Here is a 24,546-nt window from a genome sequence, read left to right as displayed (position 1 = left end):
TGTATAAATAATTAAAAACAGTTCTGAATTAAAATATATATTATTAACCATGAAAGTATCTATCAGAATTAAAAATCTAAACTGAAAATTACTAATTAACTACATAAATGCGATATTAAATTTATTTAGCTGTAAATTGAAATAAATTTGGCTCAGAACTAGGCCTATTTTTTGATCAGTTATAAATATTATTTTTGAAATGCTCAACAGATTATTTTTTTATAATAATTTTCTTAATAAAAGGGTGAAAAATATGTCCGATTGAAAAAGAACTATCAAATTAAAACTATGTAGATATAGTCGTAGATGTTGTTGTATTCATTTACGTCGCCCTAGAACTGCACAATGGGCTATTGGCGACGGTCTGGGAAATATCCCTGAGGATGATCCGAAGACATGCCATCACAATTTTGATTCTCTAAAGAGGGGATGGCACCCCCGCTTCGGTAGCCCGACGATCTGTCGCGAAGTCGAGCGCTTTACGGTAGAGTAGTTTAACGAGGACCAATACCGCACATCCTCGGTCTCTACGCAGACTGATCCAAGTGGTCCCCCACCAGCACACTGACAGCAGCCAGTGATGCTTGACTTCGGTGATCTGCTGGGAACCGTGTCTTAATGATCAGTCCACTGCGGGACATAGTCGTAGATATAGTATCATTTTCGATAAGTTCCTCCTCTGATGTTATGCTTACGAGGTGATGTGTGAACAAACTTAATATTCTAAGAAGTTTTATTGTTGTGATTTGTGTTTAAATGTACTCTTAATAATTTTACCATTCAAAAGAGTTTTCTACAATTTATAAATTCTAACAGGTCGTGAGCTTTAAACAAATTTAAGAACAATAATATCACAACATAAATAAAGGGTAGGGTTTGCCATTTTTGAATGTTATCCCTTATTTTACTATATTAGTGCACAATATCCTCAACGAAATCGAAAATGACCTGAAAGCCCTAGAGATTAAAATCTGGAAGGGAGGTTGTCAGGGATATGAGTCGCTGGCTTTTGTGAGCTATTGCGGCAGACAAGGCCTGCAAGGGGCTGTCACGCAAACAAAGAAAAAGAAGTGTACAATGACCCTGTAATGTTATTTTCAATTTCGTAATTGTATCATAGTTTGCTAGTAGAGTTTTCCAAATTCATTTGTTGTTTGTTTCGTTGAAATTTAAATTGAAAGAACGCTTTATAATGCAATATTGGATGGCGCGACTCTCCACACACTATTAGCGAAAGCATGCGTTGCCATAGGTTCTGCTCTACGCCACCTGTGTCCCGCAGTGAACTGATAGTAAAGACACGGTTCCCAGTAGAACACCAAAGTCAAGCAAAACAGTCTGCGGTCTGTAAGCGTGTAGATCACCATTTTGATTAGTCTGAGTAGGGACTGAGGGTGAGCGGTATTGGTCCTCGTGAAACTGTTCTGCAGTAAAGTATTCGACTTCGCGCGCAGGTCGTCTATCTACCAAAGCAGGTTAGCCATCCCCTCAGCAGAGAATTAGAATTGAGATGGCATGTCTTCGTATCATCTTCCGGGATGTCTCCTAGACCGTGCAGCTTGTGGGAGCGGAGTTATAGTCCATGCCAACCGTCATCTATCAAAAGGTACTTCGTGATTGAATCAAGTTAGCATGTCTTATATACCTGAATTGATATACTGAATTGACTTTTAACTGTTAACATTTACTGTATTGATGTTTAAATTCGTAGTGGTAGTTACGCCACAAGCTCTAGTGCTATGTAAATAAAGTACCTACATACCTACGCCACCTATAGCTACTACGTCTCCACAAAGCTTTGAAAGTTAAAAGCTTGTTTTAAATCGCACAGACATATGCAGCAATCAACTTAGCAAAACAAAAAATTTGATCTCTTTCTGATTCAAGATTCTAGTTATTATTTAGTCTTTCTAAAATAAATATAGGACAATAACTTTTCTAATGAATATAATTCCGAATTAGGATGAGTGTTCCTACTTTTAATGATGCAACTGATGAAAAGCAGGTTGAGTTAAATTTTTTATGTATTCTGTAATCAGCATTTGGGTATGGGACTGTTTTTCTCATATTTCTTTTAATTAGTAATAATCCGAGTGATTTTTATTAATTCATTCGACTTTAATATGAAATCAAATTATATTATTAATTTGAATTCATATTAAAGTTGAAGAAGTTGTGAGTCGTTTGTAACAATTGTAACGAACCTAACTATTATTTTTTTTTTTATATAGTAAATGATTTAGTTACAAGTCAAATGACTCTCATATCTTTTGAGAAGTCTGTCAAAAAATTTTATAAAGCTATCGATTTTTACTAAACTTTGCGTTAATTCATTAAAATTAAGTGCATAATTAAAATCAAATTAAAAAAAAAAACTGGGTTTTAAAACAAAATATATTGTGATGGACCTATTTTCAAGACCAAATATCGGTGTAGAATTACTTAGGGATATTTTTATATTGGTGCCTGTTTGGTACTAGTAAGTTTTTGTCAGCTGTGAATTGTCCGCTTTTTCTTTTGTAAGCAATTAGTTTTATAATCATAAACTAATGATTAGTTGCTTTTATATAGTACATAGGCTATTCCCTACAAATTTTCAGGTAGGAGCAGCAACAACAAAAAAATTTTCAGAAATTTATAATTTTCTGTAGTAAGCTATAGGATAAGGTACTAATCAAGAAAAATAGCAGTCTTGGTTATTAAAATAAAATGCTTTTCTTATTTTAAGTATTTATTAAAGTGAGTTTATGATAGCATAGTAAGAGAATAATAATTCGAGTCACAAACATGTTTAAAATAATATTTTTAATGAATGTTTAAGTACATCCTTATCATGTTTAAGTACATCCTTAGTCCTTAATTGCTTTTTTAATCATATATTATCCATTACTGCCAAGTATCAACTTATACAATATCTATATTATTTAATTGTATCAGCTATAAGTAGTAAACATGCAAATAAATTATGGGCTGCTAATTTTTTACAGGTTTTCATTATTTTCCTCTTTTTTTGTTACCACTAAAAACCTACTTTTTATCATGTTATAGTAAAACTGGTAATTAAAATCTAACCTTAACCATATAATTCCAAATGTTATTTGAGTATTCCATCTATTGAAAAAGCGCTTGATTCCAAAAAGATCAGTTTTAGAAAACAACTCTAAGAGTAGAAACTGAATTTAAAAATTATTACTGAATTTAAAAATTCTCTTTTTTCTGCCCATTATTGAGATTTATAATTTTATTCTTTAGTATCAAGATCTTCGTAGCTATTTGAATAGTCTTGGAGGCCATATTTGATAGGAGAATTCAGATGAAGGATTTCTGACTGATTTAGAAGATGTGATTGGCTGTTGTGAATTATGACTTCATGAAGCTGGTAAAGTTGCTGTTTTATTTTTCTGGAAAGAACAAATGATTGTATGATTGGGAGTTTTCTTTAAAGAATAATTGCTGCATGTGGCTAGCTCCAAATATATCTTAATGAGTAAATATCTGCCTGATTTTTTCATTGCAGGTCCACATATAAGAAAAACAAGTACCAGACGTTCACAAACACATTTAATAAGGAAAACATAGATACATAGACAATCAAAATAATAGACAAAATTCCAAGAGCTCTACACCCTTTAAAATCATAAAGCCACCTACCGGTTCACGGTTAATGCCTAAACATATACACATAACTCAGAGTAGAAAATGAAACCATGGTCCGCACATGGTTTTATTTTTCTGAAATAACAAATGATTATATGATAGTGTTTTCTTTAAGGAATTATTAAAATAAACTCAAATTAAATTCTAATTTAAAATGTATTCTTAAAAGTATTTTTTCCTATTGAAGGGAAAAGATTCCGTTTATAATTATCATTACAATTGCATCTCATTATTTTTACTTTCTATAAATTATTATTTTTCTCTTTTTATAATGTTTTATGGTACGTTAACATTAATTTTGGTCCCATCTGTTGTAAAATATAATTTTTTATGGATAATATAATTGTTTTTAAAGCAATACGAAGCTTTAAAAAAAAAAATCATGAATGTGGTATAAGTATTAAAAAATACTGTAGTGTAAAAACAAACGATTGGTATTAATTTTTTTTGAACTCACTAATTCTATTAAACTGTTCCAACAATTAACCGCTGCATGTTATGAGAAATAATGTAAAATTGAAGTAAGTAAAAAGTTTTTAAAAACTGAAATTGGAATTATTACATTAATGAATAATAATTTACACATACCTTATTTGAAAAAAATATGAATTTTAATTCAAAAATTAATTTAGTTTGCATGGAATGCCAGATTTTCTCTTTTCACTAACATTATACTTATTGTTTTGGGTTTATACATTTTTCCTGCATTTATATTTTGTTTTGAAAAATGACTTAAGAGAATTCTATTCCCTTTCATTGAAAGTTCTCTTTCATCTCCATAACTAATTTAAACTGCAGAAAAAGTGAGTTCAGACAAACCTAGAGTAAGTTATCAAGTTTAAATCGCTGATTCTAAATTTAAAAATGCAAACAAATTACTGGAAGTAACCATTGTGTAATCTGAAGTTATCTTCTGATAATTTATTTTCATTTTGATACTTTTAATACTTTTACGTTTAATCATGAAGTATACACACGTAACATTTAAATAGTTTTTACATGCGCAATTACTAGTAAGAAGATATTTAAGCTAAAAATTTCTTTATAATGACAATTTAATGAACATAATATAGCTTTAATTATTATAAATTAAGAAAATATTTTTGAAGAAATTATCCAGATAAAAAACAATGGATCCAATCCAATTATTTTCTGTTAACCTTGTATTTCTACTTATCAAATTATTTCCTGATAGCCTTTAAAGTTTGAGCCTATGTCAGTGATCAATTTGATTGTCTTTCATTTTATTGATGCTGAGTCTTTTTTTCAGATGCAGAATGTACTTTATACCCTCCTTATCCTGGTTCTACAAAGTGAGACTGAACCACTTATTCACACATTTTGCCAAAAGCTTACAAAAGCACCTGCCTCCAAAATGGCTGCAGTTTGCCTGAAAGTGTAAGTTTTATTTTAATGCTCTGAATATGTATACCCTCCTATGTGAGCATGTCTTGTTGCATGAACCAATTTTCTGATTCATAGTCTATTTTTCATGATGAGTAGGTTTTTATGCTGTCATTTTCCTGGCTTCTTGAAGTCATTAATAACATAAACTACATAGATTTATCTGAGTAATTTTGAGAAATCCTGTTGTTTTCTGCAGAATATAAACGTCTTAGGCCAAAATATTAAATTAAAGTAATGTTATATGCTATAAAATGGCAAATTTGTCATTATCCTGGCTGTCATTTTCTTGTCTTATGAATGCCAGAACATTGAAGTGTTACCAGAAATTTTTTTAAACTGCTAATACTGTAAGGAGAGAAAACAAATATTAACCTAATACAAAGTTTACGTACGATTGTAATATGCTTGCGTGTAATCAAAGTTATTTATTTATCTCATGATTGATTATTGTGCACAATTTTTTTCTGTACATATCAGCAACAAAAACATTTTTGATTCTTCCTACAGTGGATAAAAAGAATTAATTTAAACAATTTATGGTCCATCTAACATAAAGGCCTAAGTTGAGTTGCTTACTATTAACTTAAAATGAATGTTTTTTAAACTTCTAAGCTAATATGTCATTTTCCTGGCTTTCAAGATTTGGTGAATTTCTATTTTATTTTTTATTTTTTTCTTGAGAAAATGTCAATAAACTACACTGCTGCCTATTAATAAGTGTAACTAAAGAAGTATAAAAAAAAATTTTAGATTATTTTGAACACTTTAAATTTGAAGAAATTTTTTGTCCGAATTGTCATATTTAGAAAGAATCACCCATATGTATATTTGATGATAAACAATCATACTATTTTTAAAGTCCTTAATTTTTTCAAAAAAAGGTTCTTCAAATTGCTTAATTTTTGCTTTGTTAAAAGAGTGGGAGCCCTGGAAATGTATGGCTTTAAAAAATTTTCATTCTTTTATTCTGGGTTTTGAACACTAAAATTATTAAATTTATTTTCGTAAAAATTTCAGTGATTTTAAATATTTATGTTGTGTGTTTAAACATAATTTTTAAACAGTCTCATTTTATGTGTCATCTGATTTTGATTTTAACTTCTAAAAATCATTTTTTGTTTTAATTTAATTTCCTGTACGCAGTTTCTTTTATATTCTTTGTTCAAATACTTTTAAATGACAATCGTGGTAAAAAATGAAAGCTGTTTGGAAATCAGCTTCTGATTTTTTGTTGTATAAATAATCTTTCAGTAACTATATATACAGTCTCTTGCCATATTATTAGACGCATTATAAGATTCTATGCAAAATCTTAATTATCAGGTGATATTATACAGCTGTATTGTTTTTATGTGACTGAAACCGGTTTGCACTTGTTTACGTTAGTGTATCAATTGGTTATATTAGACGATATATAATATAAATTTCATGATAGGATAAATGAGATGATATATTATATTAATATAGAATATTTATTATATCAAGCATTATATTAGTATGTTATAATAATTGGATCAAATTATTAGAAATTATGTAGGTTTTTAATTTTTACGTGATTTGCTCGAGTTTATAGGCAATACTTTTATATTTAAACGTGCATGTAATGGGTTTTTAAAAGGGAGATTTTTTATATATTTCCTATTTGTATTTATTTTTAACGTATTGCATTACGATGTAAACCAATTAATACAGGACCGTAAACAAATGCAAACCGGTTTCATCTGAGTGAAAACAATACAGCTGCATAGTATCACCTAATTATTATAATTTTACAAGGAATCTTATAGTGCATCTAATAATATAGCCAGAGACTATATGTATTCTATTATTAAACTAGTTTATTTGCCATGAAGTATAGTGGATAAACCTTTTTATTTTTTTACATGTGAAACATATGATTTATTTTTATTACTAGACAAAATTTGCTATTGTTCCTCTTGGATTTATTTAGCACATGAAAATTTTTTTTATCTTTAAAAAGTTACCGACAGTAAAATTTTCAGTTTCAAAATGTAGATTTTGTTATTAAATGCTATGAAAATACATATCCTTCCGTGTGATCTATTAAAATAAATTAAGTTATTCTTTACATGTTTCTAGAATAGATTAAAAGAAGACTAGAGAAAAAAACAAAAACATTTTTCTCTCTATTCTTAATTTTTCTTTTTTCTTTCCACATGTTCGCAATGTAAGTCTAAATTGCCAAGCACTGAAACATAACTACATAACTGGAAAGAATGGTAAAGACATCAACCTAAAATTGTTTTGTTTTTTCCAATTATTTTTTTTTAAAGAAATTTTAAATTAATACTTTTACAGTTCATATTATAACCTAATAAGTGTTATAAGATTAATATCATGTATTTAAATGACAAAAGACTTTGATAAAAAGACACCCATCTCTCTTCAAATTTATTCCTTAAAACTTTAAGAGAAATGAAATTACTCTGTAGAATCTATTGGATTATAAGAAAAAAACTTTTTATTTTTAACTCTATTTATATCTTTTGAATAATAGATATTATTCAAAATTTTCCTTTAAGGTTTCTTTCATATTATTGTTATGTATGACTTAGAACTATTGTTTTGTGATTAATGTTATTGTTGTAATAATATATTTATCAGTAGCTAATACCTGATAGGGTGCACTGTTGTATCACTGTTGATCATTTATTGTTAATCTCAATTATGCATAATTTAAATTTCTTAGAGTATTAATGTTAAAAGTTGCAGCTGGACAAAGTTTTCTTGTATAGTTAATGCTTACATTTATTAGAAATGATTATTTATTTTCTTAATATTGTGATAATTTTTACATAATAAAATTAACTTAAATAATATTATATTTGTTTGATATTAAAGCATGGATCTGTTTAGAGTATTTAAAAAATGTAGACATTATATTGCTTTATTAAAATTGTAGCATATAATAAGTTGTTGAATATACTGCTATGTTATTTTTTTTAAACCACTTTTTGTAATAACTTTTTTTTAATAATAAAATTGAATAATAATTTAATCTGATGTCATTTTTTTTTCCTCAAATACAAAACAGGGTTGCCACTCCTCAGGGAGAACAGGGAAAACCTGGAAAATACAGGGAATTTAAAAATCACCTAAAATAACAGGGAAAATGCAGGGAATTTTGATTTTTTCTTTACAAACTGGGAAAATACAGGGAATTTTGTTTTTACTTTTGTCTTTTAAAAAATGGTGACCACTCAAAGCCTAATCTATGGGATATTTAACCATGATATTTCAGCTATAATAAACTATTTCATTTACTATAGCATTATTTAAGTATGTTCAGCTGTTTTTCCAGCAATTAAAACTAATAAATATAGTTAGCCCAATATAGCTCACACAAGAGTGCAGTAATTGTTGTTTCTTCTTAACATATTGTGTATAATATGTACAGGGAAAACACAGGGAACTTTTTCTCCAGATTTGAGTGGCAACCCTGCAAAATTATCCTAAAGCTAATTAAAGTTATTTCATGGATTATATTTAGCTAAAAACAAATTATGAACTGAAATATCCACAACTTTCATATTTTTTTTCCAGAAATTATGGCTTTTAAAGTTACTGAGATTTTTGTAAAATAAAATGTTTTAGTTGTATAAATTAGTAGTAGAAAACAATTGCGGTGTAACTTACAGTTAGGCAAATTTTTTACAAAAAGTTTAACTTAGTTTCTTTGAAAAGTGGGTCAACTAATTAAACTTTTTTTTGCAACTAAGTTTTATCGTCCTTATTTATTAAATATTGAGAACAGATTTAGAAATAGGTGGTAAAAATAGAAAATCATCTCAAGAAAGATAAATAATTTACATTCATACTAGTATAATTTTCAATTTAATTTAAAATTTGCTTATTCATACAATATTTAATATAAAAATAAAGAACATTCTTTATTATAAAAGTTAATTTTTCTACTTATGCATTACATTTGAATGGTCTGTTCAGTGTCTAATGTCAAAACATGCCTAAATTATTTTAAAAAGCTTAAATTGTATGAAGCAGTGTGACATAAATGCATAAATTACATATTAAAAAAGATATAAATCTTTTTTTTTTATTCAAACTGTGTTCTTGTTTTAATTATTAATAATAATCTGATTTTTTTATATATCATTTACTTTATATGAATGATGCTTGATAAAAATTTATAAGAAACAATATTTTTTTAAATTTATTTTTAATTGAAATGTAAGAAGCAAGTTAAAACCATTTTTTAAATAAACTTCATAGCTTATTATAAAGATTGTATCAATGCTAAGAACAAGTATATGTATATTATAAATGATTTAGCATACTAATTTTATTATAATATTACATATGCTTTACAAAAATAATATTCTTAAAAAGTAAAAGTTATTTTCTATCTAAGGCCAGATGGCATTGGAGCTGTGACTGCTAAAGAGAAAGATATTTTTGTCGATATTAAGGAACAATTAAGAATACTTCTCGAAAACCAAATTACTCGTTTTGGGTAATTATACTATTCTTTTCTTTATAATTTAGACTAAATTAGCTTATTATTTAAAATCCACATGCTAATTTGTTTTCTTAAGGTTTGGTTAGCCTCTTAGAGGTTGTTTCTAATGTATCCCAGTTCATTTTTTTTCGCTCTAGACTTAGTTAATAGCAAACTTTTATCAGTTTACCTGAAGCAGATAATATTGTTTATATTTGGTGCAGTATGGCCAATTTTTGAAGCTCTACTCTTAACTCAATTTTTTTTTTTTTTAAATTTAGAATATTGTTTAAATCTTTTTATTTCGTAATTTAGTGTGTATAAAAGGGGTGATTGTATTCCGGGGGTATCCCGGAATTCCAGCTTTTTGGTATTATTTTTAAGGGTCTTAAAATTAGGAGCAGGGCATGTAATTTTTCCGGGAATATCGCAGAATTCCTCCTTTCTCAGTACGATTGGCTCTCCGACTTTCACTGATCAAAAACTTAAAATTCGACGAAAGTTTCACAGAATTCCTCAGTCTTTTGGTTTAGAGGATTTTTGCCATTTTGAAGTCACCTGATAAATAACTTTTCTGTTATGAAAATGGTTTCCTTTACTGCTTTTCGAGCACATTTTTTTTAAATAATCTTATGCCTGCCTTACTCTTACTTTTAATGATTTTAAATTATAAGTTGGCAATTTAGTTACATTGAGCTTGGTATATATATATATATATATATTTTTGAATAATTATATCAACTACATAATTCTTCAAAAATTAAGCTAAATCTCTAAATGTAAGCGTTTGGTCATGTTGCATTATGCATTAAATTTAGGACTGCTTAAATTTTTTTTGTCCTTCTTAATCCTATCAGTCTTAGTTGCATTTAAAATCATTATAAATAAACCTCTCCTTGGAAGATATTTCCATAATTGCTAAAAATAATTGTTTAAAATATGTATTTGAGATCACACTTTAAATTTGTTGGAAAAATATTTCCTGTTGCGAGGAAGAAAAAGTACTTACTTTCATTCAATTTGTTTTATCACTAAAGTATTATGCAGCATTAAAAAAGCTTAATTTCTGACTTTGTTTCCAGGGCAAAAAAAAACAAAAAAGAAACTAGTGTTCTACAAGGTCCTTAAACATGCTTTTAAACTGCTTACCTTTATTTTGAAAAATAAAGACCCTTAAAAATACTTCATTTTGGTGCAAGGTTTTAAAAAGTCCTTAATTTTTCAGCATCACTATACTTGATAGGAACAATTTTTCAGTTAAATTTTTTAAAACAAAAAATTGTTCTTTATCACCTAGAATTACACCATGCACCGAGGGTAGAGCATTTTAGAAAGACAAGAATGGATGTGTATAAGGGGGCAGCAAGCAAGGAGAACATGTCCCTTCATTTATATATTGGTTCATTGGTTATATACATTAATATATGTAGGTAGATAGATGGTTCTTTTTAATTCAGATCTTACTATTCACGAATATAAAAAAAGGAGGAAAAAACTTGTCCTCTTTTTTTCCCTCATTAGATTGAATTTCAGCACCTTATTTGCAATTTTAATGTTGTATGATTCTAATTTCAACTTTCCTCCTTAATGTGTGACAGACTCAGAAAATGAGAGATAGATGAATGATATTTCACTGGACAATGGACTATATTAATAATTTTTTTAGTCCTAACATATTTAAAACTTTAATTGTGTTTAATTTTTCTTCTCTTTATTTTTTAGTGCTGCAATTCTCTTAAGTTATCCTGGAAAACCCAAGATTCCTCTTGAATATGTCATTGTTGAGGTAAAGTTATTTCATACAATAGCTTTAATTGATACAGAATGGAAGCAGAATGAAGAAGTTGGAAGAAATGGTTGCAGAAATATTTATTTGATAATGTAAAAATTTCTGTTTTTTTCATTCATGCCTTGTGAGTCTTGAGAATTTGTGCCTATATTTGAGTGCTTGATGCATGATGACTTTTTCCTTCTTTGTAATTTGGAAAGTAAGATAAAGTTTTAACATTTTTAAGTAATATTGCTGTGCTTAAAGATTTTTTTAAATATTTTTTATGAAAAATTTGCTTTGGTTTATAAATTTTAAATATCTGTTGGATGAAAAAATAACTTTTTACTTCAGATTTTTTTCCCCTTTAAAATAATTTTATTTATTCTTTTATTTTTTTTCTACTAGAGTAGAAATACTCCTAAAAGGTTTATAATAAAATTTAAATAAAATATTTTTTCATGTCGAGATGCTAACTGGGCATATTTTAGAGAAAATTCTCAGAGCTATCTTCCACCCTTGGTGGGAAGGAGAACTTTGGAGAACAATATTCAACTTTATAGGCAACAAGTAACATAAGTTATGACATTACAGTCTGATATCTGGCTTCCATACTATCTGACCTAGGAATAAAAAAAGTGGAATATAGGAACTAGCTGTTTGTGAAACTCATTGTGGTTGGTAAAGAAGAAAAAAATTTAAGATTGCTAAAGCAGTTGTCCATACACTTTTACTCTTCCTAATTATAAGTTTTCACATTTGTGATATTTTTCCATAAACATTGAATATTCTTCTTCTCATTGGCACGGCAGCCCAGGATTGGCCTTGGCCTTCTCAACAAGCCTATGCCAAGACATTCTTCCCTTAGCCAAGGTTCTCCAGTTTATTACCTTTAAAACTTGCAGGTTCTTTTCAAGTCGGTCTAAAAATCTTAGGTTTGGCCGCCCTCTTTTTCTTGTACCTGTTGGCCTGGCACTGAAAACTCTTTTGGTTGTCCTGCCATCCTCCATTCTTATAATGTGGCCTGCTGGAAAGTAATGTTAACTTGGTATTGTGGTTTGTGTGTGTTGACGATCCCGTGAGCTGTGCCGGCCGGAGCTTCGGCTCCTGGTAGGGTCACCCAAGCCGGACAGGCCGGAGGAGAGACACCAGACGAAGAGGAACACCTTGGTCCTCCAGGTTGGGGGTTAGGCGTGGGGCTAACAACCTCACCCTGTAAAAAAAAAAAGAAGCAATTGTTACGAAAAACATTGAATATTATTACACTAATAATTTAACTTAAAATGTTTGATGGGTATTATTAAACCACCAACCGTTCTGCATGTAAAAAATAGTATTTCAACCTGCAATTTTCTCCGCAAATCAAAAACAGTTTTTCCGTGTTAAGGGAATTGGGGAGAAACATTCTCTCAAATTTTCCCATTTACTGAACCGCCAGTGGGTTAATTAAATAGGAAATTTTGTTTTATCCAGCTGACATTTCCCTCTTAATAGACTGGATAGTTGGGAGCTTACTGTAATTGCTATGATTACTGGACTTTGTTTTAAAAAGCTTGGAAGTTAACCTCTCTGAGATCTTGGATTTAGAAATCCTTAGATTTTTTTATCTGAGGGATCTTGAGCGAAAGGAAGACCACTGGCCATGAGGTTGGGTGACAAGGACTTAAAAACTTAACTAAAAAAAATTAACTTTCAAAAGTTAAAATTGGAGTTGTTACTGCTGAGGAAAGATGTTAAAAGAAGTGTGATTTTAAGCAAATGTGCTAGATTTTCTGTGTTTTTAGAAATAAATAATTAAATTTTACTTTTTTTCGAAATAAATGATTGAATTTTACTTTAATTAGAAATAAATCGTCAGATTTTACTTCAACATTATTAAAATGTGTCATATTTTTTTTCTTCGCTTAAATATCCATCAAAGGAGAGCAAAATTTCTCTCTGTTGTTATTTTAAAGAAAAAATACATTTAGTCTCCCTATGTTAATTTAAATCTTAATTGATAGTTCTTAAACGCTATGAAAATAATAACTTCTGATGTTTTAGTATTAAATTAATAAAATATGCTTTTTAATAAAGAGTTTTCTTTTCATAATGTTAAAATTTTACACCATTTCTATGCTTTGAGTTTTTATAATGAGTTTATTGAGCTTTGAGTTTTTCTATGCAATGAGTTTTTCTAATTGTTGAACATATGATTTAACCAAAGAATTTTGATAGAATTATGGTATATATTTATTTAATAAGTGTCGATTTGTTATTAGAAATATCCCCAAAATTATGATTTTAGAAATGAACTCAAGAAAACTATTTTTAGATATTAGACTCATGCTTTCAATTGCCATTTTAATAGTTTAGGCAACCATTTAATATCTATTTATAATTATTAAGTTTGTAATATAACTTCCTAAAATATTTTAAAGTGAGAGAATAATAAATCAATTTATTATTTCTTTCTTTTTTAATCTTTGTTTTAATTTCAGGTTCTGTTAGGGGAAATTTTCAAATTACCTGAGGTCTGCTTATGTTCACTTTTTCTTGAACTATGTAAACTGAAACCTAGTACAATGCCTCAAGTTGTATCCTTTCCAGTTGCTTTCTTTCAATTTTTAGTGTTTTATTTTAATTGGCAAACATGCAATTATGTAGTGTTATTAGCTAAAATAATTAAAACACTGCATCTTCCCTCTCTGTTATTCAGTTTATTATGTTTTACATTAACCAAAATTTAAATACTGATTGATAAGAATATACAAAGCAACCAAAAGTATTATCAACAATTAAATACATATTTGATTTACTTTCTGATGACGTTTGATTTACTTTCTAATGCAATATCAGGTTTGTGATTCATAAATGAACTACAGGAATTATCTGTCACTTTTTTGTGTTTAAGATTGACACATGAATTATTAACTTTCCAAATGAATTAAAATTAATTTCTGAATTTATTAAAATTGTTTGTGAAAGAACATGTCTGACTCCAAATTGTATAAATTCAAAATAAATTTTTGTAATAATTAGTAGCTATACCATTAAATTACAAATTGAATTTTGGCTATTTCATAATAATAAATTACTTTTATCAGAAGTATTTATTTATTCAGTTTAATATTTATATTTTTTTATGAAACTGATTACTGTTTTTTCCCCTTTTCTTTTTTTAAGCAAAACTGTTCCTGGCTTTGTAATAGATTAAACTATTACTAATCAGTATTTAATAATGTAGATAATAAAAAGGAAGCAATATTTAATGTTAGTTTGTAACTAAAAAAATTACAGAAGTTTTTTTTTCAATATGTCTGTGTACCTTAATATTATTTTGATTTTGTACTATAGGTCTATTATTTTAAACCCTTGTTTGAATCATGAATTTTCTTAACTTATACAAAGCTAGCTCAAGCAGTGGAATTAATTTATGAAAGATTAGATACAATGAACATTGATTGTATAAATAGGTCAGTTTATTATTTTTTAAGAATATTCAGAATTTTTTAAATAATTTTTAGCCAACATTTTTTGATTCAAGTGTATTTTAATTAATTAAAACTAAAATTTTAGCTACGATAGTTTATCAATTTTTTGGCTAGATAAATGTAAGCACCTGGTCTACAACATTAACAGTTCTTGGGGCTTTATCTTTTAACAGCTATTATAAGAATGCCCACATAATTTAGTAACCAATTGGATAATGGGAAAATTTAGATTTTGTTTTGCTAAATAATATAATAAGTTTTGTTTGGTTATAATAAATTAATGAATAAATAATATTTATTGCAATTAAATGTCTCTACTATTTCAGATTTTCTAGTTGGTTTGCTTATCATTTAAGCAATTTTCAGTTTTGTTGGAATTGGGATGACTGTATTAGTATAGACCCTTTACATCCAGAACCTGTGTTTATTAGAGAAACCCTGCATTAAGCTTTAAGGTAAATGAATCAACTATTCAATTTAAATACATATTCAAGATAATGTTAACTGATTCTATTTGCGTCAAAATCATTCCTTGCGAAATTTTTTAAAATTAATTGCTTAGTTATCTGTATGGAAATAAGAAGAAATCTTTTAAATTATCTGAAAAATGCAAAATTCAGAACAAAATGATTCAAAATGCAAAAAATATTTAAAAGTAATTTTTTTGTATTTTTTTTTTTAAATTCAATAAACTATTTCCTATTCTATAGAATAAATGTTTGTAACATTCAGTATAATTTTATGTACTAAAATCCTTTACAATTAGTGGATTAGTTATCAAATCATTAGTAAATTATGGACCAAATTATAACAAATTATACAGACTTTGAAATGATTTAAAATGCAAAAATTATTTAAGAGTAATTTTTTTTAAAATTTAATAAACTATTTCCTATTCTAAAACTAAATTCAATAAACTATATCCTACTCTATTTCCTATACTATTTCCTATCCTATTCTATATATTTCATTGCCTTGTCAAACTATTGTTTATGTGTTTAAATTGTTAATTTTATTTATGGTAAGCTGCAAGATATTAACATAAGTCTGTTCAACCAGTGAACATTTTTTGCTTTGGAAGGGCATTTTGTTCCAGTGTACTTCATTGTGTCCACCCACCATTTTTAAGCTCAATATACTTGTATTTGATCAACCAATAAAACATTTTGGCATTTATTATACTGTGAATTGTAATATTTAATTACATCAGACAGAAGATATCAAATTTCTGAATTTTATAGGCTGACTGTAAGTCATATTTGACAACGTTTCCAGATTTTGTGTATAATTTTATTTTTACAAAGTGGTTACTTTATTTATGCATTTTTTTTATTTAATTTATAGATTTATTAATTTGTTTATGCTAAATATTGTTATACATTAAAAATATAAACAATTAATATAAATAAATTCCACATACATGTAAGTGTGTAATAGTTATTGAATTGTTAAACATCCGGTAAAAAAATATTTCTATCTCACATTGTAATTCAAATGTCATTTCTTTACCATTTTGAAAAAATCAGAAAAAGTAAAAGTTGCCAGGTGTGCCATAAGTTGGACAAGCTTGTATTAAAAACGAATTAATCTTCGATGGCTCATAATGTTTGTTTCTTTATAATTTTTAATAATATTTTAACATGTATAAATATGGAATAACTGAAACACTATTTTTGATTTCAGATTAATTTTATTAGGGAAAAAAAGTAGGAAATAATATTGAAGGAAAAAACATTTGTCAAGTTTTACCAATTTTAATATATATAGTATATCTATATATATATCAATCAGCGACCCCCTCCCAGCCGGCCACGGTAAAATTATTAAATGTGACAGGTCCGCGGTAATAGAAAGGTTGGGGAACACTGGCCTAGATAACCTAACTAAGTTATGGCAAATCTCAAATTTCTGAGTGCAGGATCATTTTTCTGTTCGAACACTTATGATTATATTGTGAGGGAGGGGGGAAATGTCATTCTCTCACACAATATCTTTTATTATACATGTCATTAAGTTTATATTAATATGGTTCATCTATATGAAGCTATCTTCAAATTCTTTTATGTGAAAAATTTTATAATATGTGTATAACTTTTTATGTCATCATTCTTAGTTAAATCTCCATAAAGTATAACAGGGCTGGTACGAGACCATTAAAAGCTGGATCAGACTACCGTAACATAATCACGAGTGGTCCCCTAGACCAGTGTTTCCCAAAGTGTGGTACGCGTTCTTCTGCGAAATATCTTGCATCAAACAAAAATTTCGAAACATTTTATTTAAAAATAAAGCAAGAGAAGTGGTTAAGTTATATAGTCAGGGTTTTATTGTACTTAAAATCAATAAATAAAAGCAGATTTTTCAAAACAATTGTTGATAAGTCACTCATGGCCAATTAAGAATAGTGTACTTTGAAGTAAATGTTTTAATTGTTTATATTTGCAGTCAATTTGTGTTCAAATCCTGAGGATAAACTGCAGATTTATCGAGAGAACTTTGAACAAGCATACATTGATGTAACTGAGGCATTTTATCGTGAAAAAACGGTGTACAGAATTACATGAGGTATGCAGACCAAAAGCTGAATGAAGAAGAACATTGTGCTGCTAAGTATCTGGAATCCTACTCTGGATCTATATAAGCTGTATGTGTTAAACCTCTTTTTGTTAATTTCTAGTAATTAATGAAGATATAAAGTAAAAACATTGTTCATATCTGACTGGGTGAAACTGAAATGTTTTTGTATTGTTCAAAAAGTTCAAAAATGGAAGATCAATTTTAAGTCACTTAATTTGAACCATTGTTGGCAAAGTTTTGGACACAACTATGTTTTTGCTGCCCTACCCATACCTGCCAGGTCTCTTGTTTTTTAACGAAGACTCCTGTATTTTACCATTATCTCCTGTTTACCCCTATATTCTCAAATTTCTCCGTATTTGTTGAAGAAATTTAAAAAAAAAAAAATTGGCAATAAAATATCCGCTGATGGCAAAAATACTTCTCTTATTCCTTAACAGATAGTACTATTGCCGGTACTACAGTATGTTAAGTGTTAATAATTTAAGTACCCCCTGCAGTCAGGCTAATCTTGTTCAGGATTGTTCACATCCTTCTCCCAAAAATAGCGAAATAGTATCGTCGGATATCACGTGATGAGGGCGGAGCCAAGTGCCAACTCCTGGTGAACGAACTATGACTGTAAACCCTAAATTGGGCCGTCTGTTTAACGGCGGTTATAAAATAATTTAAGTAATTATAAAGAATGGTTTGAAAAATCTTCTTTAGATGAAGATTTATATATACATATTTTTTGCTAAATGTAAGGGCTTATACCATACCATTTCCAATTTTGAATTTTTCTTTTTGACTTTCTCTTTCTTTTATGCATAATATGTTAAAACACTTTACTCATAGCCTAAAAAATGTCGTTAGTAAAATCTCCGTTATTTTATTTATATAATGTTTGTAGGTATGGCCTTCCACCCAGAAACTGCTTTACATGTTCCGTTACTCTTCTGTTCTATAAAGCTAGATTTTGTGAGATATCTAAAAATTATAAACGAACATGAATAGGCTTTAAATTTTTTTTTGCCTTAATTGTTAAACGATCATCACATTAAAATACTCCATGTCTTTTTTTTCTTATCAGGTTGTTTTTACCTATTTTATTTATCTAATTCAGTATTAAAGTTATCCAATTAAACTCAGAACTAATGAGGTTTAGTTTGTTTAAATTTTAAGTGAAAACATACTATATTAATTACACCTGCACTTGAATGTGTTAGGATCTCGGTCTCGTGTGTTCTGAAAGGGCTTCCTGTGTTTAGGAGGTGAGATTTTCCGTCTGAACCTTCTGAATGATACTCATGGTGAGAGGAACGAGATCCCTGTGGCAGATTTTTTTTTCTGACTTTCTGCGACATACCTCTCTAACACTAACATCTTTCTGTTGGATACTTAAAAATAACAAATGTACATGTTGCTAATTTAAAGTAACAGAAGTGTTAACTTCTAAAAAAATAAATTAATAAAATAATTTTTTAATTGAATGTTTTTTTTATTTTTGATTCTAATATTATGAGTGATATTCTTGCATTTTGTAGGAAGATTACACACTAATTATTTCCTTTTTTTGCATTTTGTAATTCATCATCACATTAAAAAAGATCTTGAAATTTGTAGCAGTAACTACCGAAAACACGATCAACGAAGAAATAACGCGAGTCAGACTCTTCAAAAAGGGGTTACTAAATGCATGTTTTCATTTCAAGATGCAATTTTTGTAATAAATAATATTGTATTAAAAATATTGGATTTTAAAAGCTATCAGTAGTATCAGTATCAATTTTTTTATTTCATTATTCTCAAATTAAAACAGAAAAACCACAAACCTTTTTTTTCCCCACTCTAATGTGCGAGAAATGCATCTTTTTAATATAATTCTGAACAAAATATATAATCTTTCGAAAAATTTCTGCAGAAAAGAAATGTAAAATTTTTTATTTTACAAAGGAAAAATCTTTCTGCAAGACCTCAGTAACGTTCTGTGACAATGTCACCGTGATTCTCCCTCGGTGGGAGGAATAAAGATTTAAAAGAATAGAAGATAGATAAAAAAAAAAAGTGGAATTCGGACATTTTTTCAAAATTATGGGATGTTTGCTTATTTTAAAGTTGGTTTAGAAGTTGCTCAAATTTGTCACAGTAGCAATTTTATAATGTTTATCGCTCCTTAAACACACTAAACTATTGTTAAATGTGGATCCTTAAAATATAGTTTGAGAAAAACCCCACTTATATTAAGAATTGTTATATCCATTCTGTCTTGTCTTGATTGCCGTTAGTTGTAATTAAAGTAACTTGTGTATATTTTATCTGATGGAGTCTAGTAGAGTCTAATTCTTTGTACTATAATATAATTAAATACAATTCAATTAACAAATCACATATATTAAGTAATTTAATGTAAGTGATTTGTTAATTGTAAGAAATTTCAGTCCATGTCCTAAACTTGGTGTTGTCATCCAGTTTAATGTGTACTATGAGAAACACTTTAAAAAGTGAATGAATAATGAAAAAAATATACTGAGTAAATTGATTTTTAATTATATATTATGTTTTTAAAACATATAGTTTAAAAAATAAACAGAAATATTGCTTTTGATTTAATTACTCGGAAGCTGTTATTTGCTTTAAATAAAAAATGAACTTCTTTTTTCCCTATTCTGAAAATTTTACGGCTACTGAATCCTTTCCTCCTGATTATAAATGAGAATTTTCCTACAACTTAATTTGTATTTACCAATGCAGAAAAAAAAAAAACTGAAATTCGATTGCACAGAACCTATTGCAAAATTAAATTTTGTCTTTTACATGAAATATTTGATGAATACCACCCCTTTAATTATTGTTGTTTAAAGAAGATATTAAATTCTTTCACTATTATTTTTTGTAGTTGTTGGTACAGAATATTGAATGCCCTTTTTAGGAAGTGTGTTTGATTAGTTTATTTTCATTGCAGTTAAATGAATGCTGCGTCCAGTTTCTTGTTACCTGTTTTAAGGAGGTGATTCTAGCTGAATGTCCAACCATGATTAAAAATAATGAGACAGAAAGTAAGATATTGTTTAAAATTTATCCTATGTTATTTGTTGTTTTTAGAAGTTACATTATTGTGAATATTGTTGTTTGCACTTCTCATAAGTTGAGAACAATAGTATTTACTACTCTCATTTTTAAATTCTAATACTTGTCTTATATTCTGTACTACGGATTTAAATTTCTTTTCATTCAAAAATCAATTGTATAACAACTTTTTTATTATTGAATTTTCGGAAATCAAATTATCCTGAACAATAAATTTGCGGGAAAGACTAACAGTGTTGTGAGGCTTTAAGGTATTTCATATGAGGGTAAATAACATTTTGTTGCAAAAATATATCATAATAAAAATACTTAGAGACCCTTCAAAGGATTCTGCGATCTCTCCCCATTTGGATGCTGCAATACAACTTATACTTAATACAGCATATAGAAGATATATGTATACCACATATAGAAGATATATGTGTTCAACAAATGGAAACAAAATAATCTCTAAATTAGATAAAAACTCAATCATCACTGAGAAATGATCCATCAGGCAGATTTTCGATTGGCACGAAAAAACACAAAACTTCCCTAGCAGCAAATTAACTTGGAAATTCATTGGCCAATATAATTTTAAAGGGCCAATATTGGACCCATATAGAAATGTTCAATTCACCCAATATTTTATTTGCCTTATTTACCCAATATCAGCTCCATGCTGATTTGTTAAATTCACCTGATATTTTATAGCCCCTATTCAGCCAAAGTTTGCTCTATATAAAATTGTCCAATTGATCCGATATTTTATTGACTTTATTTCGCCAATATCTGCCCTATAAGGATTTGTTAAGTTCACCCTATATTTTATAGCTGTTATTCAGCCTATGTTGGTTCGTTATAGAAGCGCTCAACTCAACCAATGTTTTATAGCTGTTATTTATCTAATATAAACCCTATTTAAGATTGTCCAAATTACCCGATGTTTTATAGCCATTACTCAACCAATATGGGCTATAAATTTTTTTATATTTCCAATGCAGCTGGCGATACAGACATTATCCTAATGCCGTACAGAGATCAAAAGAAAAGAAAAATACAAATACAGAAAGAGATGAAATATACGAAAAACAAAACATCAAACGCAAAAATTTAATCAAGAATTTAAATTGAACAAAAAGTCTCTGGCCTCCCAGTATCGGGAGTAGATGCAGTTCTTATATGAGCCATATATAGAATTGTACAATTCACCTGTTATTTTAAAGACGTTATTCATCCAATGTACACCCTATTTAAAATTGTCCGATTAACACAATATTTTATAGCTGTTGAATAAAACCTAAAATGTAACTAATAAACGCTTTTCACAATCTATTCTTTATCATCCTGCAATATCAAGAATAAGAATAAATTTTTAAGGCGTCTTACATTGCTTGATTTTCTACACCAAATCAAACCGTATTACCCCCAAAAGCCATATAATGAGTAAAAGCAATTTTTCCTTTTTAAAATATGTGTGTTTAATTGTTCTATTAATTAATTAATTTTCGAGACATTTGGATCAGCTGAGAGTTTTAAGACGCAGTGGATTTCTTATTTCATAATAAATAATCCTAAACAAAAAATTTCTTTCAATCCTGTGCACTTTTACCAAAATTTTATATGAGCTATCAGAAATTTAATAGACAAACAAAGAGAAAATATTTCTTTTCAAAAGGTTAATCTTTATGTTGTACTTGGACTATTGTGAAATAAACAAAAATGTCTTATGAGCAAAAAAAAAAATCTATTATAGGTAGATTTGTTAAATCATTCCAATTAAATCTTTCCAATTTCAATAGATGTAAGTACAAATTGCAAGTCTATAATGGTCTTACATATTTCTAGAAAATGGTCTTAGAATTGCTTACGATATCGAACCGAGATTGGTGTGTTTTATTGGTCCTTGAATGGTTTTGAACATAGGACCAATATTAATTTCTATAAAAGACCCCTGTAAGCTTACAAGCCTGTACCGTAACTACCTACTTACAAGCCTGTAATGTAACATACTAATATAAGCAAGGTTCCCACGGGTCAGGGAGAACAGGGAAAACCTGTCAGGGAATTTTATTTTAACCCCAAAAATCAGGTGGAAATGCAATTTTTTTATAAAAACCTGGAATATTCCTATATTATACCTGGAAAATAACTAGTCTTAAAATTGTCATTAACAGTAATCAGTTATTGTGATTCGAGTTAAATAATTCTAATATCTCTGACAATTATTTGTTCTTAGAGGTTCTCATTTTAGTCAATCAGAAAATAAAATAGTGAGCAATTCTTTTATATTTCTTTTCATTAATTTTTCTCTATAAAACGTTTTTTTTCTCACCTTCAACTGGGTACAGATACCCACATATTGTCAAAACACAGAATAAAACATTCTGTGTTTTTAGACACTGAAGAATGTGTTTCACTATAGTATAAAAATATCTGTTTATATCATATTCATACACCACACAAAGTAATGATCATCACAATCTGTTCGGATTATTGTATACTTAGTTTATTTTACTTATGTTTGTTGCAGCTATTAGTATTAAAGTATCTACAGAATAAAAATGTCTTCATGAGGTACCACAAAGCTCACTTGACGAGGAGGCTTATTCTCGAGTCTTCTGCCGACAGTGAAAAGGAAGAAAATATGGTAGAATGGTTACGGGTATGTTTATTGTTCTTTCTACTTTAGTGCTTTTATGTAGTACTCTCAAATGGTATTGACTATTAACTTAAAGTACCTTCAATCTGATTCCTAAAAATATTTTTTCCTGATTTTTCCACATACCTAAAAATTCTTAAGAAAAAAGTTTCACTTTAAAATTCTTCCAGTGAAAAAGCTTAACCTTAAACTTGTTAAAATTAGAATACTTTCGTAAAATTATCCTATTTTTATTTAGCATTTTTTGTTTTTGCGGAAAATAAATATTTACTGCGAAAAGGAACAAAAATTATTTAGTTAAAAAAATAACTTTCATGCAAAGATTAGCTAAATGTTTGCAGCATTCATTATCAGACATAATTTTCCAATCGGTTGTGCCGATCGTGCTGGGCAGTATGTTTACAGACTCAAAAGTTATTGGTGAAAAAGAACAAAAACATCAGCAATAGACAATTACAGACAAATACAATTTTTTAAAAATCATAATACATTCAGAATCCCTGAAAAATTCCAGAAAACATATTACTTTCTTAAAAGTGCTATTTATGAAGTTATTTTTAAGCAAAATAACACTTAATTTCGTTTTAACCTGAAATGGGCATGACTATCCACGAACTGATGTCCTCTGCGATCCATTTACAATCCCTGTGCTGTGAACGCCAGTATGTTCTTCACTAGTCAGGGAGAACCTGAAGGGAATTCCAAAAATTTGAGAAAAGTTGAAATTTTTTTTACACAAGCCTGGAATATTCCTATATCATACCTGGAAAATAAATCAATTGCTGGGAGAAGGGCAGAATAGGAAAAGCTTCTAATGAAGGCTCACAAAGGGCTGTCGTGCTGATGATGATGCCTACAAAATAACCAGTCTTAAAATTGTCAGTAACAGTAATCAATTATTGAGATTCGAGTTAAATAATTCGAACATCTATTACAATTATTTGTTGTAAAAATTTCACATTTTAATCAAATTAAAATGTTCCCTTCCTTATTTAATAAAATTTTTTTACACAGAAAATCTAATATTTCTCATTAAAAATAAGAGAATCAAAGTTATCTGATGAAAGTACAGTCTTAATTTTCATTGAAATTTACCTGGTATGCCTGGAAAAGTCGGGGAATTTTTTTTTCTGTAATTGAGAGGGAACCCTGGTTCTTTCTTTCATTTGAATTTTCTTAATCCAACTATTTTAGTTGGTTAATAACTCTGTACAATAAATTGTGGCTTAATGAAATTTTGGGTTTATTATATAACATTTTTGTAATGTTAAATTTCAATGGTACCCACTGTAGCACTATTAATAGTAGACGAAATTTTCTAATTCTGAATGTTTAAGATTTTTTAATTCAGTAAAAAAGGTGTTAGAATGAGTTGTGTATGTCTGGTATTACTTATTAAAATTTTGCATTATAATTACAAAAAAAAATTGGTTCTTTAAATTTTTTAACCGCCGACCGGCCTGTGTCGGGAGCAGGA

General features: G+C 28.4%; 1 protein-coding gene, 1 long non-coding RNA gene and 1 pseudogene across 3 annotated transcripts in view; 2 read left to right on the top strand and 1 right to left on the bottom strand.

The window, feature by feature from the left end:
- The first annotated feature begins 1,697 nt into the window (after positions 1–1,697).
- On the top strand, positions 1,698–14,662 carry LOC147801918 (uncharacterized). The gene is made up of 6 exons (XM_087155086.1): positions 1,698–2,005; positions 3,253–3,379; positions 4,928–5,055; positions 9,455–9,556; positions 11,264–11,327; positions 13,790–14,662. Exons 2-6 carry the CDS (start codon positions 3,371–3,373, stop codon positions 14,036–14,038), a joined length of 552 nt encoding a protein of 183 aa, XP_087011212.1. The 5' UTR covers positions 1,698–2,005; positions 3,253–3,370; the 3' UTR covers positions 14,039–14,662.
- On the bottom strand, positions 12,025–23,761 carry LOC147801917 (uncharacterized). The gene is made up of 2 exons (XR_015430463.1): positions 23,659–23,761; positions 12,025–12,522 (listed from the first exon to the last, which is right to left on the bottom strand). It is a non-coding gene; the product is annotated as an uncharacterized LOC147801917 (long non-coding RNA).
- The window catches only part of LOC147801916 (cullin-5-like), a 29,936-nt pseudogene continuing 22,621 nt past the window's right edge, over positions 17,232–24,546 (top strand). The window contains exons 1-3 of the transcript XR_015430462.1: positions 17,232–17,426; positions 20,304–20,397; positions 22,941–23,072. The product of XR_015430462.1 is annotated as a cullin-5-like (transcript). The remainder of the gene's footprint in view (positions 17,427–20,303; positions 20,398–22,940; positions 23,073–24,546) is intronic.

Source organism: Parasteatoda tepidariorum, chromosome 11 (assembly GCF_982258835.1).
Source record: "Parasteatoda tepidariorum strain Cologne lab strain chromosome 11, Ptep-v5.0, whole genome shotgun sequence".
NCBI lineage: Eukaryota > Metazoa > Arthropoda > Arachnida > Araneae > Theridiidae > Parasteatoda > Parasteatoda tepidariorum.
The sequence above is the reverse complement of the archived record's forward strand: the minus strand, read 5'-3'. Positions and strand labels throughout refer to the sequence as shown.